The sequence below is a fragment of the Contarinia nasturtii genome, unplaced genomic scaffold (genome assembly GCF_009176525.2).
Source record: "Contarinia nasturtii isolate CC-2019 unplaced genomic scaffold, AAFC_CNas_1.1 Cnas_scaffold_187, whole genome shotgun sequence".
In the NCBI taxonomy this organism is placed as follows: domain Eukaryota; kingdom Metazoa; phylum Arthropoda; class Insecta; order Diptera; family Cecidomyiidae; genus Contarinia; species Contarinia nasturtii.
The window spans coordinates 6,545,770-6,564,446 of NW_022197544.1; the positions used below are offsets into that span (position 1 = coordinate 6,545,770).

Sequence of the window (18,677 nt, forward strand, 5' to 3'; positions counted from 1 at the left end):
GATCTTTAACATTCTTCGTTTGTGTCTCTTAAAATTGATTTAGTGTCTTCATTTGCCTTTTTCTAAATCAAAACAAATGTTTTTTAATTAAATTTGTGTGTTTTTTTTTTCGTTTCATTAAATGATTCAACGGAACGAACACTGCGTATATTTTGGGTCGTTGATTCAAAAGTTGATGAAAGTCAAACGGCAATTTGTTGGCGACGCCGATTGATGGTTGATTTTTCTCTGTGAAATGAATGTGTGACAAAAAGATAAAGAAAAACCAAAACTACATGTATTCTATCCGATAACCGTATTCGTACGAAAGAACCACATCGAAAATAAGAAAAAAATGAGACTTTGACAAATCGCTTTGAAACGATACAGAATACTGTTCAACAGGCATTAAAACTGATGCATATCAATTTAGAAATTTTCACAATGTGAATTCTCGTAAGCGCCGTTTCACTGCATGTTTGACAGGTTTCGAATGAATCGAATCAAATTATGGTGATAATTAAAAAGAATTAACGTATTTTCCATTCGCATTAAATATTGTCATCTGATCATTGATTAAATTATGAATTGAGCCTCGAAAAAAACAAACGCTCAAGCACGGCTGGAGACAAACACAACCGCAACCAAAACGACTTTTGAAAGAAGAAAAAAAAACGTGTTATTTGTAACATAAAAAGAGCAATGCCTTCATTCAGCGAAGGATCGGATAGAGACTGAACAAACCGTAAAAAAATATACGTCGTCAATTACATGTGATGACATTAGTCTTTAACTCTCTGAGTTTTATTAACTCGATGTCGATATTCTGGTTTTCGTTTTTCAATCGTATCGTCTAGTTTTGGCCCGCTTTTCGATTTTTATCTCTATCGATAAATCAAATAGATCTTTTTTTATGCTTATTTCATATACAGAACAGCATCGGTCACGATATCACTGAATCCAAAAATCAAATCAATAATGAATAAAAAAAAATTGGTTTTTAGAAGAAACCATTGCACCAAAGGGAAACAAAACACTATCTAATATCAATATGAAATCGATCCTTTTGATATGTCTTCAAGAACATGCAACCCAAATAAATCCTTTTTTTCGGTCCGGAAAGCTGCACGAACGAAAAGATGAGACACAGAGAAATTACAAAAACGAGAGCATTAAGAATGACAACACAGATGTTTATTAGATTTTAATAAAATTAAAACGATGTATATTAGAAAACGATAAATCCCATATAGGATTTTGTTTCTCAATTTATCGCTACGACAATCATGATTTATGTGACATTCGATTATACAAAAAAGAAACATATGTATACAATTCACATAGATCTCTTGATGAGATTTCCATGAAATTATGATGTGGTAATTTTTGATTCTCAATGGTTATGCACCACAAATTTCGCTTTCAATGCTTCCAAAAATGAACTCACCTTCTTACACTAAAAAAAACTTGCCCATTTTAAATTTTTTCAAAGTTATTCAGTACTTATGATTGCTCAAAAAGAAACAGACAATATATTGAACTAACTGGTCAGTTGAGCTGACAGAATGTTAGCCAGCTAAATGGGATAAAACAATAGACGTTAATGTTTTAATGATGAATCACTTCTCTTGTTTTAATAGAAGTAATTGTTGGCTAACGTACTGTCAGCTCAACTGACCAGTTAATTCAATATATTGTCTGAAAGGCAATGTATCATGGATTGCTATAAAAAACATATAAAATAAATTGGAAAAGTAAAACGCCACTGGCTAATTGTCATATTCGAAACTGTTTTCATTCACTTTATTTGAATACTTGTTCCTAAATTTATCATTACATAGTTGTTTTTTTTTGTTGTTGTTTAATATTTAAAGTGGATAATATGTTGCTTATGTGAGCTGTGTGTGTCTGTGTTGCTTGATTTTGCTGTAGTTTGACTGCATTTTATTTGAATTTAATTTTTCTCTTCTGATTGGGTGTGTGTTTTATGCTTTGTGTTTAAATCTATTTGCTTAGCCTAAGCCATTCATTTACACAAAACGAAAACCGGGAAACGGGGGCGGGGTGGCAGAGAAGAGGGTAAAAGAAAGTCAATAACTGAATTCCTCGTATTTATAAAATGTCATCATGTTCAATTTTCTGATGCAAACTTCTGGAAAATAATATGCTCTTTTTTTTCTTCTCCTGTATCTATGCATCAACTTTGTCTAAAACAAAAATTCTTTCTCTTCCGAAATTGCCATAACATTCTATGAACGTAAGCGAATTATGAAGAGCAAACAAAAAAATAAAACATTATTTTATTATAAAGTGGTGGCATAGAAATATGAGAGCAAAACAAAAGCATAATACAAAGTCTTTATCAATTTGCAGTACAATATATTCAAAATCGAGCATCAAACACAATTAGACAACTGTATGTGCGTTCGAATGAATGACTTTCAATTCGATATTTCGTTCAGTAATTCAATCAATAGTTCGCACGACTAAAATTTATATGCAACTTATCTAAGGATTCTGTGTGTATCGTCGCTCAAGCAACAAAATGAACCGATTACACCTCTTCATTGACCGCTCTTTACACTTAGTTTTTTTCTCTCACGATTTTTCATCTTTTTTTTTGTTTTTATTTGTAAATGAACTTAACTCTTTACATTCACTTTCTTTCGTTCGCTTTAGCGTTCTTTCTCTCTTTCACACACACGCACACACATGCATTCACGAGATAGCAGTTTTTTTACACAAAAATTATTATTGTTGTTGTCATCTGTAGTTGTTGTTTTTTTTTGTAAATTTATTATTTTTTGTTGTTTAAGTTAATTTGTATCATTGTGAATTATGTTGTAGAATTATCTATAGGCTAAGGGGCATACTTTTTCTCTTGTCATTTACCATTTACGTAATTTGAATAGTTTTAAAATTAGAAATCGTGAATATCTAAACTTATTGGCGCTTAATATTTATATATGTAACCTACTAGTTTTTTTTCTTCGTCTTCTCTCAATCAAGTGTCTTTTTTTCTCTTTTCCATTCTCCAATAAGTCCCAAGTTTTTCATCTTCTATTATTCGTCGTTTGCTAAAATGATAATTTTAAACGATTTTCAAGATTGTCTATTCAATCATAGTGCATTTTGATGTTATGTGCAGCCACATGTATGTTGATACACATTTTTCACGTCACGATCTTCATTTCAATTGATTGATTGACCTTCTTCATTTTTGTTGTTGTTGTAATTGTTTCATAATCGAACATGTTAAAATGATCGATAGTAGAGAAAAGAAGGGATTAAATTGTTAAGTGAATGAAGATAATATTTTGCTTTTTTGTAAACTAAATGAACAATACTCATTTCAATTTCGAACAACGAATAAACCGTTATTTTTTACATGTTTATACAGTTCTATGGTTGTTTTGGAAACAAAAAGGTATGTTGAACTTTATGATGAAGATTGTATTTTCTCTCTTGAAATGGTTTTAAACCGTATTGTCAAAGGAATTACCTTTGGTGGAGATGATGATAATGAGACTCAAACATAGATAGCTAATTCATAAAATTGAAAATGAACAAAAATTCTTTTTAAAGCTACTCAATATTCATAATATATAATTTGCATGATTCAAACAATTCGATTCTTCCCCATTGTCATTTACACATAATTGTTTCCATCCCATTTGCAAATGTTTATTACCAATTCGTTTTTTTAATTTTATTTTAACTTTCTGTTATGTTTTGGATTCTGATAGATTTCGGATTTGTACATGATTCTAATATTAATTTTAATTGTATGATGGTTTTTTTTTAAACTGATTTGATGATCCAAGTGTGAGATAGAGCTGTCGGATTTTGGTCTTCTTTGGGAATCTCTCTGTCCATTGCCATAATATTGAAATGTCAATGCTAAAATTTTAAGCATTGCACAGAAAGAAAGCCGCAGAGAGGACCAAAATCGGACAGCCCCAGTGTGAGACATTTGACCATTCTTTCCATAGCCTTAGCGTTTATTTAACTTGAAAAAATATTATATGTAATACTTTCATTGCGTATCTGTGTGTCACTTTGTTGGGAAGTTTATGTGTATCTGTCGGTTTGTATGATTTTTTGTTGTTGTTGTGTGTGTATGTGTTGGTTGTGTGGTTGTTGCGATCTGTTTGTTTTGAAACCATACGCGTACATCATTTATTTCCATTTTTAAATGTGTTACCATTCCATTTTCTCTTTAAAGTCCATTTCAAAATAATTTAAAAATCTTTGGTGATGATTTTTTTTCTTCTTTTTTTTTCATTCAGCTGTTTGTGGTGATGTGCTTTTAAAACCAATACAAATCTTTTGAAGATTCCTGCACTTGAGCTTCAAGACCTGAAAAGACAAAATAAATCAAATCAAATTATTTGAAAATGACAATTTTTGTCAAAATTCTTTTGTGCAATTTTTTCTTCTCCTCAATCACACATTTTTTTCATTTTTTATTTCATTTAATTTCGTTTTAAACTAAAAAAACAGTATTTTCTCAAAAAAATAATAGAATTTGCTACTGACTGATACATGTGACAGTATAGAATCTGGTGAATACATTCCTTTCCTTTACAATCACGTTGTGTGAATTTTAGCTAATTCACAAAAATGAATGAAATCGTATTCAATCGTTTATTGATTGACGTAAGTATTCCGTTTGTTGTTTGTATGCAATTTAAAACAGTCTCATATTTTATTATCCACAATTTGACATATCAATTTCGGTGTCTGCACACTTCAACTAGATGATTAGTTTTCGGTTATTTCAAATAAAAAGGTCAACAAATTACTGTGGAAATGTTTAACATCAAAGAAAAATCTTTTTTCTCTTTCACTTAAACATATTTATATGTAGACGATATTTCATCGTTGTTGCTACCGAACTCCAATGACTATGGTCCATGTAATAAAGTCAATTTTCTAGCTTGTTTGTGTTCACTCACATGCTCGTTTGTTCGCTCAATGCGTCCACTGTGTGCTTAGTAGCAGTGGCAGCCGTTGATTTGATTAAAACAGCCTTCGGCAAACGTACATGCCAACGAATTGCAGTAAAACACACTGAATTACGCTGAAGCAATAAAAGTAACGTATATACTACATATCGATGGGCGAAAAGGCGGAGTTTTACTCGACTATCACGAATTATAAGCAAATCATAAGACCGTCATAATAACAGCGTGCGCTTGTGCGTGTCTATGTATGTGTTAATCATGAATAATGTTCCACATGTAAATTGCTCTCGATTGCATGTCAACAACTACTACAACGGCTACTGCATCCAGCATCACATCTCTAATGTGCATTTGAACACCGCTCTGTGAATGACAAGCAAACGAAATCGCTCTATTTCTCTCTAGTCAAATGAACATTTCTTTTTATCTCTTTCTTTAACTTGTTCGACCATTCGATTAATTCGATTGCTTGCTTTTTTATTGCTCGGCAAAAGTGCAATGAACATATTTCATTGTTGTAAATTGAAGAGAAAACAAAATGCAGCAGCACTGACAGGAGCCGAAGAGAAAAAATATATAAAGATGTATAAACATGATGCGACACATCTCTTTGTTGTTGATGTGATAACGCCAAATGATATCTTTGTATAAAAGCAGCCGAGTTCGAAACTGTGTACAACTTCGAAGATGAATAAAAAAAAGAGTAACACATACATGACAAAAAGGTAGGTATAAAATGCCACATTGTCGATTACATCGGCATAAAGTGAGCATCGATTCAAATGACTTATTCAATTCCAAATTCGATAACATATACGAGCTGCCTTCTTATTTTTCTTTTTATTTTGTTGCTTGTTGTGTGGACAAATTTTTGAGTTTTGTTTTGCACACCGAACACAATATAGATTGACCGGTACATGTAACCAATTTTAATCAACTATCTTGATCGCATTTGAATTACTCCCCTTTAAATACAATAAACCAAGAGATCGGACAATATCGCGCATGTAACAACTTTATGATTGAAAGAAAAACGTGGCTGTGTGCACTGTTTCTTGCAGGAAGCGAGAACAGTAGTGTGTGCATGGGCAAAAAAAAAAGACACACACCAACATTTAAGGAACTTCTTTTGGCTGCCAATCGATCGTTTGCTTATTGCTCACGACATTCCAACCCACACTCACACATACGATTTTTTTTTTCAGATTGTGCTTTTCTGCATTTATATATGCATTCAATGAAAAACAGTGTGTATGTGAGTGTCACCTTGATCTGATAAGACATTTTTTTTCGCTTCTGCAAAAATTATTCAACTCTATTGCATTGTTTTCACATGCAAAATGCCGACGAAACACACTGAATGCGTTTTTTTCTTCTCTCCTCTCGTCTGTTGCTATTGCATTGCCATTGTGGAGCTCCCTTATAAAATTTAAACGATTTGGTGAGCGTCGTTTGATGTGAACATGAAAAATTATTCAATTTCACACCATCGATATTTCATGATTGTGATCAACTATTTACTAAGTAAGTAAAATACAAGCGGATTCCAAACGAAAAGAGTTTTATTCCAATATTTGATTCAGAGCTAATCTTCTTCACAGTTGAAGTGCAATACAGATCCCTCCGACTACAAATCGAATCAATTTGATATGAAGCGAGTATTTGAGACGAAACTGACAAAACTGCTATCCAATTTCAAGGGCGGTTATCTTCAAGTGGACGAAATTAATTTAAAGCTTATTTCACAATCAACTTTAGATACATTGTTGTGAATGGTGCTTTGTTTACATAGACATTTTGGCAGGTGTAATCTTCAATTTGATGCCTTCAAATTCATTCAAAATCAACAATAGAATGAGTGTAAAGAGTCGCAAAATCGATTTTGCCAACAATTCAAACCAATTTGTCGACGACAACATAAAGAACATGTGGGATGGATATGGTGTAAACAAAATGTGTTACTTTGGAGGCTATAAAAAAGGAACCGAAAATCTCTTAGTCATTCTGTTTGGTTTGATTTATGCATTTTCATTTCGATGCAATAAAAAATGTCGACTTTCCAAACACACGCATACTAAATAAAATGTAATAACAATTGAAATGTCGTCTATTACGGGTCGGTAGTATGTAGTAAATAATATTTTAGTGTGGTTGAGTTGCCTTAAAAAGAGGAAAATGTGCTGAATAGTAAATTTTCAGTATTTCTAAACACAACAATGAAAAAAAATATCCCCTATAATATCGCCATAATAAGTTACAGGAAATGGCACGTTAATATTTGCCTTTTGTTTTCGCTTAAATTCATATATGATGGTATGAGTGCCATATGAAAAAATGGCGTTTTGAGTGTGAATATTTCATATATGCAAAATGTGTGAAGAATATTCCTTTTTCGATGGCGTTCAATCCCTCTTTTCTCTTGCTCCATAAGCGCGGGTGTATGCACTGAATATTAGAAAGCTATGCTGCTGCTGCCGCTGTACGAATTGCAAGTTGTTTTATTTATTTAGGTTGAGCTAAAATATAATCGGTTGCTTTTACGAGCGACGATACTGTGGCTATCGGGGGATTGAAAAAGAGGTAAAGAGAGAAAGAGAGAGAGAGAGATGCAAATCGTAAAACTGTACAATGCGCCATAATAATGGCATAGAATCAAAATTCCGAAAATGGCCAAGTTGAAAATGTTCGGTCGTCCGTTTTCTTTCTCTGTCTCTCTTTATTGAGACAAAATATTGCTTTGGCGGTTAACAGTCACAACTCTTGTACACACTTCATCTTGGCATGCAAATTTTTGTTTTTCATTTGTTTGTTAGCGTATTGTTTGTGTGCTACTTTGTAAAGCGTTTCAATTGTTTTTATCGTTCAACACACAAAATTGTTCCATATCTTTTGGGTTGGAAAATTGTAACAGAACGAGAGCAACATTTTACAAAACATGCGAGAGAAATATTGGCGTTGTTGACTTTGTCGACATGAATAGCAGCCAGTAGCAGTAGCAGCAACAGCGACAGCAACAACATTAACAAGTGTAAGCAACCCTGTATTAACATATTGGGGGATAGATGTGTTTTATGTATGGATCTCTTTTGTGCGCATATCATGTTGGTGTTTCTGTAATTTCTTTTAATATTGTGTGTATGTCCTATATGTCTTCACATCCATTTTCAGTCGCTCCATGGCATTTGTTTAAACCCGAAAAAAAATGAATTTAGACAAGTGAATTGAATACAAAATGTGTATTACAAAGTATTGGATTTGAACCCATATCTGTGGGTGTATATTTGACGTTGGTTGTTCATTGAATTTCGAGCGTATGGCAAACGATATTGTCCAGTGACGACAACAACAAACGGTACAAAAAAAATTCGCACACATGAATAGAGCGTTGCAGGAAGCAATAAAACAAAACTTTTGCCTTGCCAAAAGACGAGAACATTTTCAAAGTGTCTACATTTTACATATTTATGTATGTTTAAAATACATTGTCGTCGAAACAATATAAACGCTCACACTCCTTCTATCTCTCTCTCTCTCTCTCTTTATCCACCCCCTCTCCCCTGTTTGTTTGACATATTCACACATACACCACAATTGCTCTATAGATGTCGGAATTAAAAATGGCCGCAAGCAAACAGCTCGTATTTCAAAAAGTTTATTGCGTATGCGTCAAACGTTTGCTCAAAAGGGTTAGTTGTGATTTTCGAAACCGGAAAAGATGAACACCTCAACCTCTATTTTCCAAGTTTTGTTTACAAACTATTTGCCGGTCTAAAATAAACGGCAACATTTTATTTTTGGTTTTCAATCTTGTTTGGGAATCCACCATTCATAAATCCACCATATTATCGTGCATTTGAAAGTGTCCCACCTGAATTTGACTTTCAATTTTTCCTTTGTTCGGTTGCAGAAACAACAAGAACATTGACAACACATTGAGAATGATAAAATTGTGCGGACAACTGATCTGGGGGAACGACACACTCGTATACATTTTTAAATAAATTCGTCCTCAAGAAATGTTGCGCCTGGTTTTTGCCATGGCAAGTTACTGCGGTAACTTGACTATTTTATCGATAATCATGTACATACATAATATATGTTTATAATGTGTGATAATCATGTACTCTTTATTTATTTTTTTAAGTTTTTTTGCATTCTTGTTTTTCCTCTCTTCCTTTATGTTTTCGCGTAGAACTTGGCAAAATAGCACACAATTAATAATAAATAAAGTATGACCTTTTTTTCTCTGTACGTTGACACTGTAATTGCAGCGTATAAATTGTGCTGCCGCGTTATGCTCGGTTCCTACTTTTTTTTTTTAAACTATTTCTCCTTCTGTCTCTTGCCGCTTTCTTTGTGTTTTCGCCATGTTTATTTGTAGTTATTTTTTTTTTGCTTTTCATCTTACAATCAAATATTAATTTTAAATTTTTCATTTTACACGGCCAATTATACATTTTTCATCGCTAAACCGAGTACCTACCCTGACTGTTCTATGTAGAACACAATATATGAAAAAAAAGGCGCACATTTATGAATATGCATGTTGGCATTGCGTTATTTTAACAAAAGCGACCACACGATCAAAAATTGCATGTATATAAACGCATGTATGTGTGTGTGTGTGTGTTTATGCTTTGTTTTCAGCATATTTTACTATGTTTTGTATCAAGCATCGTGTGCTTTTAATGCATTTTTGTGCAATTAAATGGGTAATTAAAACTGTATTAATTGCACTTGCTGCTTGTGATATTTTTCGTGGCAGAATGAAATGACGGACGCGCCCAATTTACACATATTTCATGCCAATACGACTGAGATAGAGATAGTACATACACATGGTTTTGCAAAATAAACAAAAAAGCAAGCGATAGCTATAAAACCAAAAACGTAACTTAATTATTTTCATTGGATGTTGGACATTGTCTGATACTATAGTAGCAAAACGTCAGCGTGCATCTATAATGACACCCGAATAGCGCGCGCGCATACATACACACAAGTACGATTCAATTTTGAAAATGTTAATTGATCAACAGCAGCATAATGAGGTTTCGCACACATAATATTCGTCACGATAATTGTTTATATTGAGTTAAAAAAAACACCCAACATACACACAAGAATTAAATAAACATTAAATTCATAATGAAAATGTATCCACTCACCGAAAAAAAGCAACAACAACAACAACAAATTAAATTAATGGTAACAATCGGAATTGCATCGGCGGTTAAAAAATAGTGAATGAAATTAAAATAAGTACATTTTCATATATGTATGCATTAAAATGGAAATAAAATGAGAGAAGAAGAGACAAAAAAACAGACACACCGAATGCCTAGAAATAATAACAATAATCGCATTAAATTAACAATAATTAATATAATGCGTGTGTGCCACTTAAAATTAATTTCTCGATTAATGCCCCATTGACTTGCTTTTTTTTCATATTCATTTTGTTTAAATTCCCATTTAATTCATGAAAATGACTGAATCTTAAGCTTTCTTTGCAATTGATGTTCATTCCCTATTGCTCTCGTCGCCTATTTTGGTGTCGCTTCTAGGTATGAGCGGCACTTGAGAGAATACATAAAACAGCACTTTACATACCTTGATTACCGTGTGTGTGCATGAAATTAAGCTGCACTAGAGCGGAAAAATACATTTTGTTTGAATGACATTGACACTGTTGTGTATCGAAGAATCATCGAGCTTGAGGTAAAAGTTCACTTCTGTTGCATTGGAATTTTGGTTTTTTTCCGCTCCAAAAACTTCATAGAAGCAGAGAATGGGGATTTTTCTGTCCAAATACTCACACACACACACACGCGTCCAATCATTTCATTCCAACGGAATTGCTTTCGACTTTTCGGGTAGGGAAAAACTTTATGCCGTTTTGTTGCTTGTGCACGTTTGATATGTGCCGCTAAATGTCTGCAACCACTCAGCACATGAAAATTGCAACTAGAAGAACACGACAAATATGTGTGGCGTTTGCCTAAATACAAAGCACAGAAATGTGCACAATTTCCAATGAGAGCCAGCAATAAAAAAGAATCACCAACAACATGGTTCGCAATTGTTTGCTACCGAAACAAGAGCACACGGAAAAGGATGCTCAAACTTGTGATTCATACGAAAATACACATTTCAAAAATGACAAAATAACTTTGAAAGCCCAGAGAAATTAGACCAAAGGCGCGATCATCATTACGGAATACGTTGCACCTATTTAACAAATTCGATGGTTTTCACCATTTTTGAATGTCGTTCGTCGTGTAAATAGGTTTATTTTTTTTCTGTTTGGTGTGTATGCAAGCGAGTGCAAGTCTGCTGCGACGGTTTGCTACGTCGTAAAAAAAAACAAAACAAAAATATGCGCTCGTCGATTGAAAAATGTACAAAACAGCATCATCATTTTCGTTGTGCGAAAAGTAGAGTGAGCGAGAGAAAGAGAAAATGAGCAGCGTTAAAAACCGAAATGCAGTGCAAATGATCGCAAAATTACAATGATGAAGGCAAAACTCGGTGCACACTTAAAAATATCGTCGGCTTTGACTTTTTCTCTGATGGAATGTCGCTTTTGTTGAGGCCGTATTCTTCTCTCTCTCTCGTTTTCGCGCGCGCTTATCTCATTTCGAGCCATGGCAAATTCTTACTGCTGCTGCTGCTGAATTTTCTGCCTGTTTTGTGATGTATTGCACGCTACGGTATAAGTATATTTGATGTTAAAACGGTTGTCGTGGTGGGTTTGGATCACATTCGTAAACAAATACATTCGCACAGTAAGCTCATGAAAATGTTCGTTTGTTTGTGTGTGCTACTGCATTCTTACGTTTTTCACCGCGTTTTCATTTATTTTGTAGCCCATCGTTTTCTTGCCGTTTACATTTCATCTCTTATTCGTATTCGTTTGAGGATTGTGCGTTTTACACATAGCTTATACATTGTGAAGATCTTTCTCTCTCTCTCCCCACGTTCGGACGCTCTGTCTTCTTGCAATACTAACTGATGCGAAAAAGATGAATAATGAACCCTTTAAGTTCATAATTATGGAAAATTATGACAGATGGGATGCTTGCGATAATAAAATTTATGTTGAAATGTAATTTAGCACATAATACATAACCAAGTGGAATGAGACACACACACACATATATATATATATATAAACGAAACGATATAATAAGAATGCACGTTACACGCGCACGATTTGTCAATCCATGTATGTGTATTGTCTGGTCATGGATTCAAGAAAATTTAAGTGAGCGAAATTGTTTGGTTGTGTTTATTCTGTCTTTTGTTTCGTTTGGGGCCAGCGCGTCTTTCGGTAATTCCAACTTGCTTTTGTTGAAACGATGAAAGCTGTTGAAATATTTTAAATTGACGCTGCTGGTCTATGTGCCGCTTCACAATTATTAAGTAAAAATGATCTTTTTCTTTTGCATAATTTGATGATTTTCTGTGATTTCAGTTTTAAGTCATGGATTCCGTTTTTTATTTCATACCACTCGATTTTTATAGCATAGAAAATTCTATTCGCGATTCACGTACTCAAGATGTGAATTGATAAATTGCATAAAAATGTGTTTTAAAGCTTACCGGCCATCGTTGGATAGCTTGAATAGGCTGCTGCACTCTCCAAAGCATGTGCGGCTTGTTGATCGTGATGAAGTCTAAAATATGAAAGAAATAGGAATTTAGTTGTTTTCTGGATCACGTGTCTTAAGGTCATTCAGGAATAACACAAAAACAACAACAAAGAAAACTAATTAAATGAACCCAAGGTGATTTTGTGGATATATTGTTGTTGGTTGGTGACATTTCACGCATCTACTAACCTAGAACTGTGACCATAATGTTGGGGCAATCGAAGTAAGCTACCATATTGTGCCATATTATAATGATGGGCATGGGCTTGGGCTGCATGTGCATGAGCTGCATGAGCGTACGAACCGTAATGTGCGGCATGTGGTACCCATGGATCAGTTGTGTAGCTACCATCGGTTGAATACAAATCGGGAACCTGAAAACGAGAGCAAAACATTTTTTATGAAATTGAGTGAATATAAAAACGCATTTACACACGCGGATATAGTGCACTGAAAGACAGACAGAGAGAGGAAGAGAAAGGGAGAGAAAGCGAATCAACGAAATTATCGTCGACACAATTCCTTGCATTCCATTCAATTGTTCAATAAAAATGTCGACGACAACCCAAGACCGCGCTTGTGTTCGAAATGAACGTTGAAATATTTCATCAACATGCCATTTTATAGAACTTTATTAGTTTTGCAAATTGCAACGAAGACAAATTAAACAAAAGAAAAAAAACTTCATATGAATGTATGCATATATTCACACAAAGAGACAAAATTTTGTGCTACGAAATGTGAACACAAAAATAAAACAATAACATTGAATTTGAAAGAAAAAAAAAAAAATTGAAGAAGTATGGCATGTACGTACTTGGTGATGAGTTGGAGCTGGTACAGGTGGTATATAATTGCTATTCCAAAAGGAGGCTGGTAAATTTCTATTCGCTAATGAACTACATCCATCTGAAATTAGAGAGTGAGAGAAAAAAAACAGATATGAGTTAATTGTAGACAAAAGTATTTTAGACGACAAACCAAGCAAAAAAACTAGAAAACATTTTTCATGAAAAAAATTGAAACGACTCTGAGAATAGACCCACATATGAATCAAGAAAAAAATTAATATCAAAATTGATAAAGTCAAATAGAAGGGGAAGAGAAATAGAGAGCGCTCATACATTTCATCGAAAAAATATTATTAAATTTTTGAGATTTTTGTGCCGATGTGCGATTGATATACATATATTTAAATTCTGCTGCTGCAAAATTTCTCTTTTGATTACCCTATCAATATACACAGGTTTGAAAAAAAGGTTTTTCTTGCAAAACAAAATTCAAATATTTCATTTTTTTACTGAATGCTGTGCGTATGTGTATTATGCTCGCGTACACACACGCATTATATTGACATCGTTCACTGTGTGTAAGTTACTGTATGGCATAAACGGCTCCAATCAAATTCCATTGTATTGTGCACTTCAACATTCATGCGAAATACACATCATTAATTTATGTACTTCAAATGGTATAATGAATTAGAAGAATTTCGAGCATTTTTTCGTCTTATTTTATTCTAGAGGTTTTGTTTTTAGTTGTATACTCACATGAGTGTGTTGAGTGAAAACTTGTTTTACATTTTGTGTGAGTACGATTGTGTCTGTGTGTGTTTTTTTTATTCTCTTATTTCTTTTGCGCCACTGACTCATTAAAATTGATAGACAATGCCGACTTCGAAAAGAAAAGTAGCTGCAATATCATCATGACATGATAGGCAGAAAAATCGACGCAATTGTTTTCAACACCATCTGATCAAATAAATAAAAATGGATGCGAGTGTGAAGATGTTGGATGATTTTTATACAGTCGAAATTCATACAATTGATAATGAATTCCCGAAATATCATGTCCCAATTAAACATACGTTTTTGCATCAGCATGACATTGAACCAAACACGAAACCAAATTTTATTTTCAAAGACCAAGATCACTAAAGTACCACATTCAATTGATCAAAAAGCAACGAAACATGTTTGCATGTGAAAATTAAATGAAAAATGTGAATGAAGGAGAAAAAAAACTCTCTATTTCATTGTGGATTGTGAAATTTGCAAAATTTCATTGACTTTTTTGCGATTATCAACAAATATTGACTATAACTATATATTCGCTATTTTCCATTTAGTTAATCGAATATATGATGATAAAAGATGCACAAAGACGGTGTGCAAAACGAGTAGTGAAAAAAAAATGATGTAAAATTTAAACGGAATATCGTCGTTGTGAATGCGCGTTTGTGTCGTCTCTCGCTGATTTGGTTCACTTATCGGCATGCATTTTCTTCTCCTCTTTCTCTTCAGTTTCAACACAGAAGCACATTCACCATTCAATCAAACAAACGCATACCTTTAATGATATTCGGCATTTTTGATATTGTTCAGTGTCTCATTGCTTAAGAATGTGTCGTAATATGAATAAATATTCCATTTTTTTTCTCTCTCTCTCGCTCATTTGATCGATCCAACTATTATTATTTATTCGAACATTCGATGCGCCGCATATTTTCCCTTTCGATTTATCGATAGAGACCGAGGTTAAAAAAATGCTCGACTTCAGAAAAAAAATGTTTTTAACACATGTAAAAGAGAGATGCAGAATTTTTACAGGTGCATACGAAAAATCCGGCACATTTTTATATATAAATATTCAGCCGCGAAAACGAAGAGTCGAGTGAGAAGCGAAATATATATATACATATATCGTTAAAGTTGTGAAAAAATATTTGCACAAACTTCAAAATTAAATCGGTTGATCGGTTTTCAGAGCAATTCTCTGCCAAAGAGACCAATTTGCGTTGAGAGCGACAAAAAGGTATATACACAAATACATACACGAATGGACACTACAGAAAAGTGCATCACACAAATGGAATGTCAAAATACATAAACAAAATTGGTGCGATGATGCCGCCGCTATTTGAAAGAGATGCACATACAAACACACACAGCAGTAACATCAACAAAAATCCATCTACATGATTTTCAGTCGACGTGAAAATATGTTGAATTCCAATGCAACGTTCTCATATATCTTATTCTCTGGTCGATTGGTGACTTGTGAACGCGCTTCTTCATCATCATTTCAAAATGCCGAAATGTTAAAAAATCAAGTCGCTGATTCAAAAACAAAACCAAACGTTTTTGAATTTAAATAAATTAAGAAAAAAAAGTTCGATATTTTTTATCATTGAACACGGTGGAAAATGTCCATCAAACTTAACTGAAATCACCATAATAAAAGAGATAATCCACATCAAAGACGAAAACATCATCATGCAAGTAATGAACGTAATGCACTAATTGAAGGTTTATCTATCGGTTCATTTCTTTTCAATTTTTTTATATTTCATTTCAACCATCAACTATCATTGCAATTGATACAGTTTAACAATTAACAGCATTTTAATTATCTCGCCACTCGAATGCCAATAAAAATGCGATGCCAAAAAAAAAATACATGTTACATTACGTTTGACGCATGCAATTGAATTGCATAAATACACATCGGCCCAATTATTTTACATGTACATGTGAAAAATCATTTTACCACAACGAATTCCACAAAAGCGTACAGGACAAATGCACAAAAGCCACTCACTCAATCAAGTCGTACACGCATACAAACCATTTCATTCTCTTTAACCGTGCTCAACCATGAAGTAATGTTAACTAATTTTATGAATGAGCTATAACACTATTTTTATATATCGAGCAGAACGCAAAAATATTCGAAATATTTACTCAAAAATCAAATTGGAATGAAATGTATAGTGTTTACTTTTTGTGTGTGTGCGAGCGCAATTGCGATAGTGCCTTAATGTCGTTGGCAGTGCGTATAAAATGTATAATTTGAATGCCATTTTACAGTGGCAATCAGAAGTTTAACCGAAAATAAAAATATATATATATGAAGCAGCACAGCTCCGTCATAATTTCTTGTATACTGTACATTTGAAAAGCAGTTTGGCGATGACGCTTGATTTTATGCAATTTTATTGCTTTTGTCTCGGTTCGGCCGATGTTATTAAATCGGCTAATGGTAATGCCATTGCTGATGATAATGCTATTGTATATACGATTATCTATTCGTCACCATGCGCGACATTATAACGCGATGAAATGGAAAAAAAAACCAATTCGCATATTAAATTGTCAAAAATGGTCATACTTGACTTTAATATCATAATACGGAATTCAATTTGTAGAATGACTTTTATCACAGTGCATAGCCTATTATTAGCATCAGAGTTTTACTCTCCATATTTCTGCTAAATGCACATATTTTGTATATTTCAGTGTATCAATTTGAGTATATGTAGTTTTCATTGTGTTGTGAAAACCAAACAAATTAATTAAAATTTCATGTGTTTGTTGCAAACCGCTTTGCCATAGCCGCGACACAAAAGCCTCAGCCTTTCTCCCATTCTTCTCCACTACTTTAAATCAAGCGTAAAAATATTTCACTGTGACATATTTGATATGAAGCGACAATGCACCAACAACGGCAGCATTCACACTTTTAAGACACATCATTCACAACAATTTGATTCGAATTCATTGAATCCATTTGCCATTTTTGAAATAAATTACGCGCGAATCATTTTTGTTTTTTTATGGAGACAAGAGCGCATTCGCTCGCAATGAAGGGAGTTTTCAAACCTCTAATTATGACATTATCTAGATTTATAGCACATTGAAGCGTGCAAGGGAAAATTGTCCGCGGTGATTCACAAATATTTTACATTTATATTTCTGTGTGAAATCACTGCAATTTATGTAGTTCTTTTATGTTATTTAGTTTGTTTCAATGTGAATTTCAGGGATTTTTTTTAATATCCGAAATTGGTTTTTCGGTTCAAAATGGCTTCAATTCGGCCATTTCTCTGTTTATTATGTTCGAACCGATACACTCAAAGCAAAAGTCTAGAAACGAAATCAATAAATTATGTGTGTTTTTTTTAAATATGTACGGTTATAATAAAACCGTGATATGGTTTTTCTTCGTTGGTATATTTATTCGGTGTGGTTCGGTTAGCACGCAATTTTATCATAGGCTCAATCGGTTTATTTCGTTCGTTTTAATGATTTTGCGTGTGTGCATACAGTATTGCAGTCGGGCCAAAGTGTTTTTGGTAATGTTATTTATAATATGGAGTCGTTTTTCTCTTATTTCACATATTAAATTATTATTTCTATTTACCTTTCTCTCTCTTAGTTTTTCTATGGTGCTGTTTGGCATTTAATTGTTATGGCCTCGAAAATGAATGAAAAAAAAACCAAACCTTTTCCACTTATTTTTTTTGAACCACTTTATATTACTTTTTCGCATAATAATGACTTTATAAACACTAATTTCTTCGAGTGCTGTTGTTTGAAAATGGCCCATGGACTATTTTTTCCCATTATCCAAAACGTTCGTTCGACGTGAAAAGCAGAGAGTGAGAAAGAGGCCCACAAAATGTCAGGTAATTATATTGCCTATTAAAAGAACATTTTGGTTGAATTTTTTCCATGGATTTTTCTTTGTTCAAGAGAAAAAAAGACTATAAAAACTCCATTTTATGAAGAGTTTCGTGAATCGAGTTTCGTTTACAATTAGTAATAAATGTCTTGATTCCATTTTAAAATGAGACAAATTATTATTGATTTACAAGGTCGATTTCGTCGTCATCTATTCAGATCTAAGCGCCAAGAATCGTGGCGATGAGGACATTTTTATATGATTTTAGCCGAGAAAAAATGAAATCAAAGTGTGGTTTGCAAATGACAAAAAATGTTGTCGAAAGTTGTTTGTATTTTTCTTTATTTCCTTTCATAAGTCTGCAATAGCATAAATCGAGTGAAAGAGTCTGTAATAACAATAAGGAAAAATGATCATAATAATGACGATAAACAGTTAAATAATGAATTTTTTCCAGCCAAAGAAACGATGCTAATTATGTTGTTGCTGTGTGGTTGCCTATTTATAATTTTGTCTCTCTCCCATTCTTGTGTCGGTGCGTGAAATTTGTTGTTCATAATTCGCGTAATAAATTAATGCAAATAACTAGATAAATAGAAATGAACAATTTCAT

General features: G+C 33.3%; 1 protein-coding gene across 3 annotated transcripts in view; it reads right to left on the reverse strand.

The window, feature by feature from the left end:
• Positions 1 to 1,749: 1,749 nt before the first annotated feature.
• Positions 1,750 to 18,677, reverse strand: part of LOC116352475 (protein vestigial) — a 51,666-nt gene continuing 34,738 nt past the window's right edge. For all 3 annotated transcript variants that reach the window (XM_031785108.1, XM_031785107.1, XM_031785109.1), the window contains exons 5-8: positions 13,419 to 13,510; positions 12,791 to 12,975; positions 12,552 to 12,625; positions 1,750 to 4,338 (exon numbers count right to left, since the gene is read on the reverse strand). In XM_031785108.1, coding sequence (XP_031640968.1) covers positions 4,289 to 4,338; positions 12,552 to 12,625; positions 12,791 to 12,975; positions 13,419 to 13,510 — 401 coding nt within the window. In that variant the 3' untranslated portion in view covers positions 1,750 to 4,288. The remainder of the gene's footprint in view (positions 4,339 to 12,551; positions 12,626 to 12,790; positions 12,976 to 13,418; positions 13,511 to 18,677) is intronic.